The 14,088-nt window shown below is 34.7% G+C and overlaps 1 protein-coding gene across 1 annotated transcript; it reads right to left on the minus strand.

Annotated features, from left to right (window-relative positions):
• Positions 1-1,245: 1,245 nt before the first annotated feature.
• Positions 1,246-1,845, minus strand: LOC131874234 (uncharacterized). Its single transcript, XM_059217515.1, has one exon. The coding sequence runs from the start codon at positions 1,843-1,845 to the stop codon at positions 1,246-1,248; it is 600 nt and encodes a 199-aa protein (XP_059073498.1).
• Between the last annotated feature and the right edge of the window lie 12,243 nt (positions 1,846-14,088).

Consider the following 14,088-nt stretch of genomic DNA (forward strand, 5'->3'; position numbering starts at 1 on the left):
TCCATTCATAAGGATCCATCTGATTTTAGTCAACAAGGCCTTATTCAGATCAGAGATTTTTCTAATCCCAAGGCCTCCCATGACCTTCGGTTTGCACACCTTCTCCTAGTTGACTAAGCTGATTTTGGCCTTCTCCTCCAATCCCATCCACAAAAAGCTTCTTTGGATTCTCTCGAGTTTCTCGGCCATAAAATTGGAAATCTTGAAAAGAGAGAGAAAGTAGGCAGGAACACCTTGAAGAGAGGCAGCCAGGAGATGGAGTTTACCCGCACTACTCAAAGTTTTTCCAGTCTAGCCAACAAGTTTCTTTTGCATTCTTTCTAGGATTTATTGCCAAAAGTGGGAGATGACCTCCTTGATAGTGAGGGGGAGACCCAAGTAGGAATTAGGGAGATCAGCAACACTGCATCCAAGGATTTGTATAAGTTTACCCTGGAGAATTTTTTCCATGTTAAAGAAATGAGCCTTGCTCTTGCAATAGTTAATCAGTTGACCAGAGGTAAGGGTGTACTCTTCTAGCAGATGTTTCCATTCTTTAGCCTCTATTACAGACGATAGGCCAAAAAGGAAGGTGTTGTCCACAAATTGTTGCATAACCATAGGAGGGAGTGTGGAAGTAGCCTTTACCCCTGAGATTCTATTGGTCCTAATCAGATTGGAGAAATTCCTACTCAAGACTTCAGCTACCATAATGAACAAATAAGGTGAGAGAGGGTCTCCCTGTCTTAGCCCCTTCCCAGCCTTAAAGAAGCCTGGGGGGGTGCCATTGATAATCACCAAATAGCGAACACTTTCCACTGCCACCCTAATAATATTGATAAATCTTTCCTAGAATCCCATCGTAGAAAGGACCGCATACAGGAATTTCCAATTAACTTTATCATAAGCCTTAGAGATGTCAAGTTTGAGAGCCATATCTGGGTTGTGACTTTTCTCCATGGAGTGAATGACCTCATGAGTAGTAGTGACAAGATCAAGAATCTACCTACCCGGAACAAATCCTCTTTGAGAGGGACTGATGCATTTATCAAGGAGGGTTTTGATTCTATTGACAACAACTTTAGAGAAAATTTTATAAATTGAGTTACATAGGCTGATGGGCCGATAGTCAATCATGAGTTTCGGATCAGGAACTTTGGGCACTAAAACAATGAAAGTGTTATTCAATTTCTTTAGAAGTTTACCAGTGTGAATGAAGTCCCTGGTAGCTTTAGTTAGATCATACTTCACAGTTTCCCATAAAACCTACAAAAAAGCAGGGGGGAAGCCATCAGGACCAGGGGCCTTGAAGGAAGCCATAGTAAAAACAGCTTCTTGAACTTCTTCTTCAGACACACGTCTTATCAGCAACTCATTATCAGCCTCATCCAGGACTTGAGGGATGAGACTGAGGAGTTTATCACTAATCTCAATAGGTTCCCTGACCCTATCATTCGAGTAGGCATTAGCAAAGTGAAGGGAAGCCCATTGACCAATTTCATTATTTCCCACCACTTCCTCATTTCTATTATTGAGAATGGAATGGATAGTGTTCCTCCTTTTATGCTTTAAGGCTGATCTATGAAAGAAGGAGATGTTCCTGTCCCCCTCAGTTAACCATTGGATCCTGGATCTTTGCTTCCGGTAAATTTCTTCTAGATTCATAATTTCTTTCCATTTGTGTATCCATCCCTCCTCCTCTGTATGTGTGTCCATAGAGGAATTCCCCTCTGCAATGGTCCTCTGGAGGTGGTCCAAATTGGTTTCAACCTCCTTTTTTCTCTTGAAGATATCCCCAAAGGAAGAAAGACCCCAGGCTTTCACCTCCCTTTTGATAATTTCCAACTTTTTATAAATTTTGAACATAGTCGTACCTTGAATAGGGGAGTTCCACCAGTTTTGTATGCATTGTTTGAAGTCTGGACAGGAGTGCCACATGATCTCATACCTAAAGGGTGAGGGATCGGAGGTTAGCTTGTCAACCCAAGAGAGGAGAATTGGAGAGTGGTCCAAGATAGTGTGCGGGAGAGATAAGAGCAAGGAATTAATTCCAATGTTCCACTTGATAGAGATCAGAAACCTGTCCAACCTGACCTAAATAATATTGGAGCCTTTTCTATTGTTAGACCAGGTGAAAGGGTCCCTTGAAGGTCAAGATCAAGTAACTCATTATTTATGATGAAGTCAGCAAAGTCAAGCATGCTCTCACTGTAGTCCGTTAGACCTCCTATCTTCTCGGAAGGATAAAGGGGGGTGTTGAAATCCCCATCTAACATAAATAAATCCTCCTTATTGTTAGTCAAGAAGGTAGTGATTTCCTCCCAGATCAGAACCCGACCGTGTCTAGTATTAGGAGCATAAATGTTAAAAAAGAACCAAGACAAGTTATTCATAGTGAACCTCGTGGAAAGAAAGTTGTGAGAAGAGCCAACTGCAAGACCATCTAGCTTGCTCTTATTCCAAAGGGTAGAAATTCCTCTCGAGGCACCTTTCACCTCTCCATAATGAAAGGCAGCACTCGACCATAAACTATCAACAAGCGTAGCAAAATTTTGGTAATTCATTTTCACCTCCTGGATTAGGATAATATCAACTCTATTGGTGAGTATGCATTGCTTAAGATCATACTGCTTTTGGGGGCTGTTTAAATCCCTTAAGTTCCATGAGAGGAACTTCTTTTCTTGCCCTTCTGTGTTGTCTCCAGGGTTAATTTCCTTCCACTAGCAATTTCCCTTGCCATTACCTTAGTTCTGAGGGTCTCATCAAAGGGTCTTCCTGGTTTAGGGTCGTTTCGCACATCCGCCTTCTTATTTCCTCTAGTTTTTCTTTTCAGTTCCCGTCATTCCCCCTTTTCCTTATCTGTTGGCGAAGACAGGGTAGAGCGACTACCAATAGATAGAGTAGTGATATCCCCAGAGGATCTTGTAGTAGACAAAGAGGAGGTTGGGTCCAGACCAAGCCTAGTGGTAGGCAATGAACCAGCACAAGTGCTCCAAATATTCCTCCCACAACTTCCCACTGAGTTGGGTATCAGATGCATGATTGTTGGCGGAGTGGAAATATTGAGACCTTTCTTCTCCTTGATAGTCGCCTCCACTTTGAGACCTTCTTGTTCATCTTCGCTTGGGGGATCTCTCCTTCTTCTAGCTCCGGGCCCAAGCATCTCCTCAAGGGGGTAGGAGCCTTCTTGGAGTTAGGGGTAACTATCATGTTAAGAATACCAACCAAAAAGGGGTAACCCTCCTCAGAGGTATCTTGAGGACCCGCCTTTTCTATCAAGTCCTCAAACTGACCCACAGTGTTGTCGGAAGCTGGGGGGTTACCATTCTCAGTTGTCTCCCCAATAACAATACCCAGGGATGACAACTTCTCCTTCAGCTTTTCCTCCAGAGGTTGTGGGGTCGGGCAGTTCACAATAACATGACCTTTTTTCCACATCTTTGACAATACAGGGAGGTGTTCTCATAGACAATAGCCTGTGTCCATTTATCCCATTTGGATTTAAGGGCAATGAAATTAGGGAGTGGGTTGTTAACAACCACATTCACACAAAGGTGAGCATAAACAAGTCTGGACTTCTGCATTGTCACATTGTCGACAACAACAAACTGACCAAATGAGTTACCAATCCACCTGAAAATGGTATCATCCCAAAATTCTAGGGGGAGGCCCAGGAGTCTGATCCAAACCGGCGCCAATCTAAGGAGGTCCGCACTTGGATCACATCTTGGCTTCCACTTGGAGAGAGTAAGGCAATGTTTACCATGAGACCATGAACCAAACATAATATAGATGAAGTCTTCTTTTGCTGTAAATCTAAAAAGGAAGAGTCCACCAAGCATAGCAGAGACCGAGACACTACCTTTGATTTTCCATCTAGAGCCCGCCCATTTTCTGACCATATCTATAGTGGGTCTGAAGGCTAATAATCTTCCTACCAGGCAAAGGTGAAGGGAGGAAGCAATATTATCCATGATACTGTCTGGGAGGCAAATCTTGGGGCCCTCCTCACCATTAGTGACTTTTTGCAGCAACGTCAAAATTTCTAACTTGGAGTTACCAACAAGGGCACCTTTCCAGGAGTTCTCTTAAGTTTCCCCAGGCAAAGGACCCACCTCTTGAGTCTTGGGGTCCTTTTTGGGGGAATCCAAGTTAGGGGCCACCAAAGGAAGCTTCGCAAGGTAGGGGGCCTCATGCAGGACCTCATTGCAAGCAGAAACGACAGACATAGCAGGAAATTCAAAAAATTGCAGAGCGGGAAATTGCAGAGCATGTTTAGTTGGCATATGTTACTCCTACAATATCAACTCAATAATCTGAGATCTTCTTTATTTATTATTGATTTTTATATGTTTTGAAATTATTAAATTAGTTTATCTATCTTGACCCTGATTGCTCTCTTATTTTTTTTATTCTAAATGTTTAAATTATAAGTTAAAGGTCTTCCTTTCATTTAATCTTGTGTTTACATGCTTAAAGAAACCATAGTTCAAATCATGCAAATTAAAAGCATTTTTTATTTGCCCAATTTTAATTTAGTAATTTATAATGTTGATTTCCTAAGCTTGGTAACATAATTTTATACAAAGTTCAATAGATATATGTACTAATTAACAATATAAAAATTACAACTTAATCATTATATTAAAGTAGTTATAATAGATCAATAAAAATATAGACATTGATCTACATTTAAAAGCAATGAATTTGATAGGAAATATGAAAGAAATATAACACGATTGTTGCATTATAGAAATGTTATTCCAAAGATTGAGAGTGGTGATGAACTTTGGAAGTTAGAATGAGGTTCCTATCTATAATCTTAATAATTATATATGCATGAACTTTGGAAGTTGGAACATGAGGTTCTCATTTGTAATCTTAATAGCTAGGTTTTTAAATAATTCTATTTTTTTAGTAAGTTAAAATTTTTATGGATCATCTCTTATTCAAAATACATTTTAAAAAGGTGGTCTTCTCTTAATTGTAAGGTTGAGTTTTTTAACTAACTTCACTTGTGGTGCCACTTTCCTCCAAAAATGAATGTTTTCCATAACCATTAATTGTAATCCAAAACAACAAAAACAAAAAAACAAAAAAAAACATAAATTCTTACTTGAATCAAATGCTAAAAATAACCTTCTCTTAATTGCAAGGTCAACTTTTTCATTCAACGACTCCACCTATGACACTACTTTCCTTCAAAAATGAGCATTTTCCATGACTATTAATTGCAATCCAAAAGAAATTTATAGCTTACGTTGCAGCTAAAGTAGAGTAGAGTGAGGTCATGGGATTGAATCAGCCTATTTCAGCCTATCTACCCTATGTTTCAGCTAAGGTAGACTAGAGAAGAATGAGATCATAAGATCAAAACAACCTATCTTCCCTACATTGCAGCTAGGGTAGAGAATAGTGAGACTATAGTATCGAATGGGCCTATCTACACTACGCATGTTGCAGCTAAAAAATGTAAATCCTCTCTTACCTAAATTAAATGTTAAAAAGAGTAACTTTCTCTGAGTTGCAAGGTTGAGTTTTTCAACTGACTCCACCTATGACACCACTTTCCTTCAAAAGTAAATGTTTGTCATAATTGTTAAATTACAAAAAAAAAGAGTAAATCCTCTATTATCTAAAGTAAATGCTAAAAAAAAATAACCTTCTTTTATTGCAAGGTTGAGTTTTTCAATAGACCCCACCCAAAAATGAATTTAAAGCAATCTACCCTACACTAGAACATAGAGTAGAGCAGAATGAGATCATAAGATCGAACCAGCTTACCCACCCTACATTCCAGCTAAGGTAGAGCAGTAGGGTCAAAGCAGCCTATCTACCCTACCCTATGTTGCAATTAAGTATTTAGCTGTCTTTTTTAATATTAAGCACTTCACCACCCAAGTGAGGAGGAATATGTTCTGTTTTCATCTTTAATGGGACTGACAATGGGCGATGTGAGAAAAGGAACAAATCTTGAATACGTGCTCACTTCTGGTAAGGTAAATTAATGGCAGCCTGGTCATATGCAGACCAAGAATCAACGTTGGAGTAATTAGGTATCAAACTGTCACAGACACAACGTAGATGTTTATAATGCGCAGACACCGCAATTACTCTCACCCGAAGTGTACGAATCAACGTTTTGCATATGGGATGTTGAATTTAATTTCAATATACTATCACTAGTTGTGATTTTATATTTGTTCTCCATATTGCTTTTTAAACAAAAAGTCGGAGGTAATCAGATGGGTTTCAACAGCGTATCACTGATTATGTAGAAAATATTGTATATAATAATATTATAGAGCAAGTATTATGTAGTGGTATTTTTTGGTGTCAATTGTGTAAGATAGAATGTAGAAGAACACATGTATAGCCAACATTTTAATAGAGGTTCAGTTTTATAAGAAACTAGCATATATAATTGGATTTGAATCAAATGTTTTACCCAGTTATTATAGAACAAGTATTATATAGTGGTTAGTATTTTTAGTATTTTTTGATGTCAATTGTGTAAGATAAAACATAGAAGAGCACAAGTATAGCCAACATTTTAATAGAGGTCTAGTTTTATAAGAAACTAGCATATATGATTGGATTTGAATCAAATATTTCACCCAATTATTATAGAAGCATAGGTATACGAATAAAAGGTAGGTTATTTTAATATAAAGATGACGAACTAACTAGTAGGAATACATGTAAAACTGATAATGTTAAGGGTTAAAAACTTAATTTGTTGAGGATAAATCAATATAAAGTAAGCAAAGTATTGTAAAAAAAAAGTTGAAGAGGGAAAAATAGTGAGAGAAATGTACTAATCCTCTTTTGACTAAATAAGAGATGGATATGTCATTCTTCTATCATGTTTAGAATGAAAGGGTTAAATATACTTTTTGAAGTTTGAAGATATTTAAACATAACAAAGTTATAATTTGATATGGATTATTAGATTAAATATCATATAATTGATTTTAAAGTTTAATCAATGTTTTTTTGAAATTACAAGTTGCATCTACAAAGATACGAATATATGTACAACTGATAAATATCATTTTTGAAAGGAAGTGGTGGATACAAATTTAACATTTGACTTTTACTATGTTGTAATTACAAGCTAATCAAAGTTATGATTGTACACATAACAATGGGATATGTACATGACTTTAGTAGCATGTTGGGATGACTAGGGATCATAAAGTTGGGGTGGAGATAATAAAAGTACATACAATGGGGATGTTAATTGATGATTGATTGGTTTCTTTGTTTGGTTTTTAGTGATTTGACGATGGGGTAGTTGTAAATATATAGATGGAGGTAAAAGTAAATGAAGTTGTTGTGTTCGTGGGTAGAATTAATTAGTTTGTTTGTTTGGCTGTCAACACTTTAAGGGTAGGGTAATAATAAATGTCTATATGAAAAAGTTGTGGGATAGATGGAAATTAAAGTCTAGAGAATAGGAATTTTTATGTTTGTAAATTGGCTCTTTCTTGAGAATATTTTGAAATATTATCACAACAAACAAATAAAGTTAGTTCAAAATATTCAACAATTTGTTTTGTAATGTAATAATGAATATGCATAAAAGGCAAATTTGATAAGGAGAAAAATTATATATATCTTGATTATTATTATTTTAATATAACTATTGTCTTTGTACGTATGAGATAAATATTTTTTCCTTGTTTGTTTAACCCAATAAAGAAAGAATAAAAACTATACCATAATTATTATTTTTGAAATGTAAATTTATTTAATTATTGGAATTGAGTAATAAAACAGTGAAACACATATGAAGTGTTCTAATCTATTGCATATTGTTTTAGCCTTGTCTTCTTTGAAATAAGGTTGGTGTAATGGAATGGACTAGCAAGAGAGTCAATTTGTATTCTATGCTAAAGTTTTTAAATATTTTTTAATAGATTACAAAAGATTTTTAACATTAAAAAATTATAACCAAGAAATTATTTGGTCAAAACAAAATTGGAAAAGATATATCTCAAATTTTAGTACAATATTTTTTGAATTCATGAAGCCTCATTTACACTATTATCTTTACGTTATTTGATCATTAAAATTTACAAGGTTAGATATAAGAGACAATTTTATCAAGTTACTTGCAAATCCTGAAAAGGTAAACCAGACTGTGCAAAATTATGATATTTTTGATAATGCAATATATTTGTATCTTCAGTGTGAGTGTCATAGTAGAACTCTTGCTGTCACTATTCGTTTATGAGATTCTTCTCTTCTGGGACTTAAGAAACAATACAAGTCCATATTTGGCTTGGTAAAAGAACATAAAGTATTTTGGTTTTATAGACAATTGTTGGATGGTTTGTTTTTAAGGACACATTAATACAAACCAATATTTTATGTTTTCATATCTCTGTTGTAAGGGATTGTTATTGATAGGGGACTTACATATGTACATAGATTACATGGCAAGTAGAGTTGTCCTTTGTCTGTGATGTCAAAGGGGAAGAAGTATTTTTGTATATTCGCAAGTTTTGCCATCAATGACAAAGGGGGATATTGTTGCACATATATGTTTATGTTGTCATTGATGTCAAAATTGTTGGTGGTTCAGATGTTGGTTCAGAATTGACCCGATTAAGTTTTGATAGAGTGGTTGGATATGTATTAATTTTCTAGGATATACAATTGAAGTTGATGGGGATTTAAGAGTTTTGGTAATTTGTTCATAAATCTAGATGATCCATATGGTGTAGAGGTGTATGAGTGTCTTGCAAATTATATGCATTATGCTAGTAGCATCCATGATGATGAAATAAGGTGTCTTTAGGACTATGTGGATATTTTTTATTTGTCTGGAATGTGGAAGGTGTATGTCAGATTAAGTATGTGGATATATTGTATGGTGGAGCAAAAATGAGATGTCAAATAAGGTTCTCTGGTTTGACTATAACAAATGACTATAGAGTTGATCTAGATGTATGGAATGTACTTACAAGATGTTTCTATTTGTGAAGGTTGAAGTGGTATCTCTATTTCTGACCGTTCCACAGAATAACTTGTCTCTTTAGTTCAGTTTAGTTGTGTGTAGATGGTATGTACAGATGATAGTGCGGATGTATGGAAACTATTTGGAATCCCAGATGGCAAGTACTTATTGTATGTTGTGTTTCTATAGGATTGGTAACTTTCGTCTTCATCTGGAAACTGTTTAACTACTATAGGTTATTGTTCCAGTGAACAATACCTTTGTCTGATGGTTTGTGGTTGTATTGTACATGTATCAAATGGATGTGTGGATTTGAGAAGAATGGTTATGGAAGATCAATCTCTTCATGTTCTAATTTTTAGATGGATTTGTGTCTGTGTTCGAGGATAATGTAATTACAGGACATTGCAAATGAATGTGTTGCATTCCTTGACTTGCTAGTTGTAAAAAGACCTGTTGTGGATCGTTGATTCATGTTCCTTGGCACTTTATGTTTCTTTTGTTATGGCCCTCAAGTCTCATTGTTGGTTTGAATTGAAATTTTGGGTAAAATAGATTGCTATGATTAAAATGTTTTATCTTGTGAAGCCAACTTATGCGTTTTTGGTTCAAGTGGTTGCATGTGGTGAAGTGTAAAACCTTTTTGGAGATATTTGGAATGTGTGCTAACATGGTGTGAATCTTCACACGTCTTTCACATTTGATGTATAGATCGTTTTGGGACTGATAGTGCATATAGACACTACATCATTTATAGGTCAACTTAATAGAGGGTATAGAAGACCTGATTGACATATAAAGGACAAAAAAATTGAGTAAAGATGGTATGATGCGATTCTAAGGTTCTGTGTGACATGCAAAACTAATGTGAAGTAATACAGAGGTCTGGATGTGATACAGTGTAATAATAAAGACCGATTTAGACGAGTATTAAACTTTGAACTATTATCTGCATATTGGTAGATGCTATTCTCTTGCAGTTCTATCTATAGACCTTATTGTATCTAAACAAATGTTTTGTATCTTGCCTTGAAGAAGTGATCTTCAACTATGCAAGTCTTTTGTATCTTGTCCTTAGGTTGTGCAACTTAGCTTGCAAGTCCGAAGTAGTGAGTTCCCTAGGTCGTGGCCCAAAACTTTGTAAGAAATTTTAGCATATACTGTGAGTGTTATTCTCGCCGTGATTTTTCCACATAAAAATCTTGGTGTTCTTATGTGGTTGTACTTGTTGTTTTGATTATTTACTGTCATGTGTGTGTAATGGATGTTATACTAAAGGCTTAATGGAATACATGATTTAATCTAATCAAGTTTTAGTATATGTTGATTCTCACCCCCCCTCTCCCCAACACTCGATAGTGTTCAATATGTATGTATGTATGTATGAGCATATACATATAATGTTCTACTAAATTAGATATGTAATAAATTTAGTAATTGACCTAGATAAATAAATTGAGTTGGAAAAGCACATTTGATTGTATATGAAAATATAATTAAATAACAATAAGTAAATATATACCTTGATGTTGAAAAAAGGACGTTAAATTGACTATGATAAATGATTATTACCTTGGTTATAAATTTGATAGAGGATCTTATAATTTAGGACCAATAAATAATTTGAAAAGGGATTACTTTTAGTTTTTGAATGTCAATTTGATTTTTAGATTAGGAAGAATGTCAAATTAGTTATAACTGTTTGTTGAGACAATGTACTTAAGATTCATATATAAAGTGACTTATTAAATAGAAGATAAAAGTACAAAGTATGCACTAAGTTCACCTTTATAATCTATTAATGTGCATAACTAACTGTTTGTTGAGACAATGTACTTAAGATTCATATATAAAGTGACTTATTAAATAGAAGATAAAAGTACAAAGTATGCACTAAGTTCACCTTTATAATCTATTAATGTGCAAGGTACATACTTTTTTGGTCAATGAGAGTGCCACGTTAGCTTAAATTATGTACAAATACTTGATGCAGTTAGTATGCCCATATAATATGATTTACAAAATTAATGATAAATGTGCAAAGCATGTACTTTTTATCTTTACAATATTAAAATGTATACATTTGTTTAATTAAGTGATTGAATTTTATTTTCATAGTGAGGGATGTTTATTGAAAGCTATTGAGGTAGGGTCTAAATTTAACAATCAGTTATGGGTGTTAGACAAATTTTCTGTGAAAGATATCTATTTAAAAATTACCCTTCAAATAATAATTTTAAAAAGCAAAATAAAATAATCTTTAACAGTATGAGGGATCATGTAATATGATCTGGAACTTTGATACAAAAATATCTCGACATAATTTCATACAAAATACTCATAACAAAACAAAATAATCGTATACATTTTTTTTATGGCCTATCCATAATCAACCCTTTCATGTTATATAATCTTCTTAAACTTATACTATAATTTATAGAAAAATGACTAAATAAATCATATGGTCATGAAATTTTAAGACTGCATGTTAAACTAAATATATTTTGTTTTATTATAACCATATTATATAATATGCATTTTACAACATTGGATAAAGATATGAATGGATGTATAGTAAATACATTTAAAAAAATAAACATTATGGAGCTTGTCTACTATTGAGAATTTTCAATGCTAAAATGACAAGCAAGACAACGATAACTTCAAAACTCAACAGCAATCAAATCAGTAGTTATAACATGATGTTTAGTAGAATAATAAGGTTGAATTGAAGAACTATGTATATTTTGATTTTTTAGTTAAAAATTACATAATGTGCATTTTAAAATATTAGGTAAAGACTTAAATGAATGCACTCTAGATGAGTTTGAAATTAAACATTAACCTAACAACTAAATCAAGAGATATAACAAGATGTATAGTAGACTAGAGGGAGGCATCAACAAACTTAAAAACCCAACAACCAGCTCAAGAGGATATAACAAGAAGGTACAATTTTTAAGCAGCAAAAGAGGCCCATTCTTCATGGTAAGACCAAGTACAGAGCTAAGCAATCTACCACTGAATTTCTAGTCTGAACCCATTTTTCAAATATAAGACTCTCATAATTTGCAAGGTCTGTTGTACATTGTTTTAGAAGGACTAGCTCTGTAAAGAGTAAACCTAAATTCTCAATTCCTCTTGATACAAAATCAAAAAGAAAAACATTATTATACTCTGCAATATCGGCATTGATGTTCTACTCTAATGGGTGTCTAACCAAGCTTCTAATGGCCCATTCCAGGGCTTGGAACAGACCTGAGAAGACGCTGAGTCCTATCCATATCCTTCCCTCCTACCATCTTCCTATGATTGTACCTCATTCTTGAGAGCTTTAAGCCCATGCCCATGTGGGCTTGGGTGATTTCAGACTCCTCAGAGGAATGATAAATTCTGCTGCCATCCACAACCACATTACAGTTATAGGAATGAAGAACAAATAATAGTAGCAGAAATGACATTGTAATGCAGCTCTCCATGCACCATAACAGTTAATAATTGAGCAATTAAGATATTTCTTATGAAGTTGTGAGTAAAGCTTGATGAGAAGAAGGTATATATATAGGATTCATATCTAGCAACCTCAATTTTCGGTTCACAATAACTGCATTCCCTGTTTGATATTCCTGGTTTCCAGGAAGAAAAGTAAAAGTCGTGGACAAAATAAAATGTTGTGGGAATCTGGATGACGAAGCTTAATCTTTGTCACATATTTGAGGGAACTGTTTGTTGAAGGATTAAATGACCACGAGTTTCTGCCTTGCTCGGAGATAAATTTGTTTACCTAAGATAGGTCCTACCAACCAACATTATTGTCAAAGAAATTGTTGCCCAGGTATAGTAAAGTAGAGATATTTGTTAAAATGAAGCTCAACTCTTAGAATATGCACTTAAATTCTGGAAGAAAGTAGGTGATATGGAGTAATATTTTGAATTGGGACAGGTAAATTGGGAGTACAAAAATAAATATGTGGTTTAAGAGAAAAAAGTATGGAGATAATAGGAAGATATGTGTAACTATTTGAATCTCTTATTTCTTTCAATAAAGAAAAAAAAAGTATGAAGGTATAACAAAGGTACGAAGGTAGAATAAAGGCATGTTGTTAGATTAAGGGCATGAAGTTATTATAAAAGACATGAAGTCAAATCAATAGGATGAACTTCCGGGATAGAGCAATAGTAAGCACAATATGTAAAGGAGAAATGTAATGCCCAAAATGTAAAGATATGTTCATAAACATGTTGTAATGTAACTGGAAAGATGTATTAGTGTCAGCTTAATAATAGAACAAGATAGGGCTAAATGGCTAAATAAACATTATGTGGTGACTGATAATGTGAGTCGTTTCAATAGATAAGCATGAAAGTATGTGCAAATAATGTAGTCATGAAGGCAAATGTGAAGTATATCTCTATTGGTCAAGAATCTATCCTAGGTCCAATAAGAATAATGCAATAAATGTGCATTGCACATGGCATAAATGATAAAGTTACTAGTAAATTGACACATTTGTGATTGTGGGGTATGTTGGCAGTGGGTCAGTGTCCCTCGCAGGGATTCGCAACATGGTTTAACAGCCTCCTATGGATTCTATAAGTCTAGTGGTTGTATCGAACATTGACGGGTTGATCTTTTAGTGCAATGACAACCCTAGCTTGTAACAGGTGGTATGAGAGCTTGGTCACAAGTTCGAATCACGCAGGCCATGACGAGTGACACTAGAAGGGGGATTGTTGACAGTGGGCCACCGTCCCTCGCGAAGATTCACAACATGGTTTAACAACCCCCTGTGGATTCTATAAGTCTAGTGGTTGTATTGGGCATTGACAAGTCGATCTTTTGGTGCAATGACAACCCTAGCTTGTAACGGGGTATGTCAATGTGCATGAATAAGTGTCAAACATTAATGTGGTCCCCCAAATGTGTCATAGGGAAAAAAATCTTGTTTGTAGAAGAAAGGGTTGTAATAAATGCACTATGCATGAAAAATGAGTGGACAAGTGTGTGCAACTTAGGTATCAATGTGAATAATGCATGCCATTGTGAATATGATTACATTGGTTTGAAAATGTTAGATGCAATTTTTTTCTCAATGAGAAAAGGAAGGATGAACAATAAAATATTATTAATTTATTACACATTC

The sequence above is a fragment of the Cryptomeria japonica genome, chromosome 3 (genome assembly GCF_030272615.1).
Source record: "Cryptomeria japonica chromosome 3, Sugi_1.0, whole genome shotgun sequence".
Taxonomy (NCBI): Eukaryota; Viridiplantae; Streptophyta; class Pinopsida; order Cupressales; family Cupressaceae; genus Cryptomeria; species Cryptomeria japonica.

Excerpts from the sequence above, each read along its gene's own strand:
- LOC131874234 (XM_059217515.1), bottom strand. The coding sequence starts at position 1,845 with ATGTTCAAAATTTATAAAAAGTTGGAAATTATCAAAAGGGAGGTGAAA.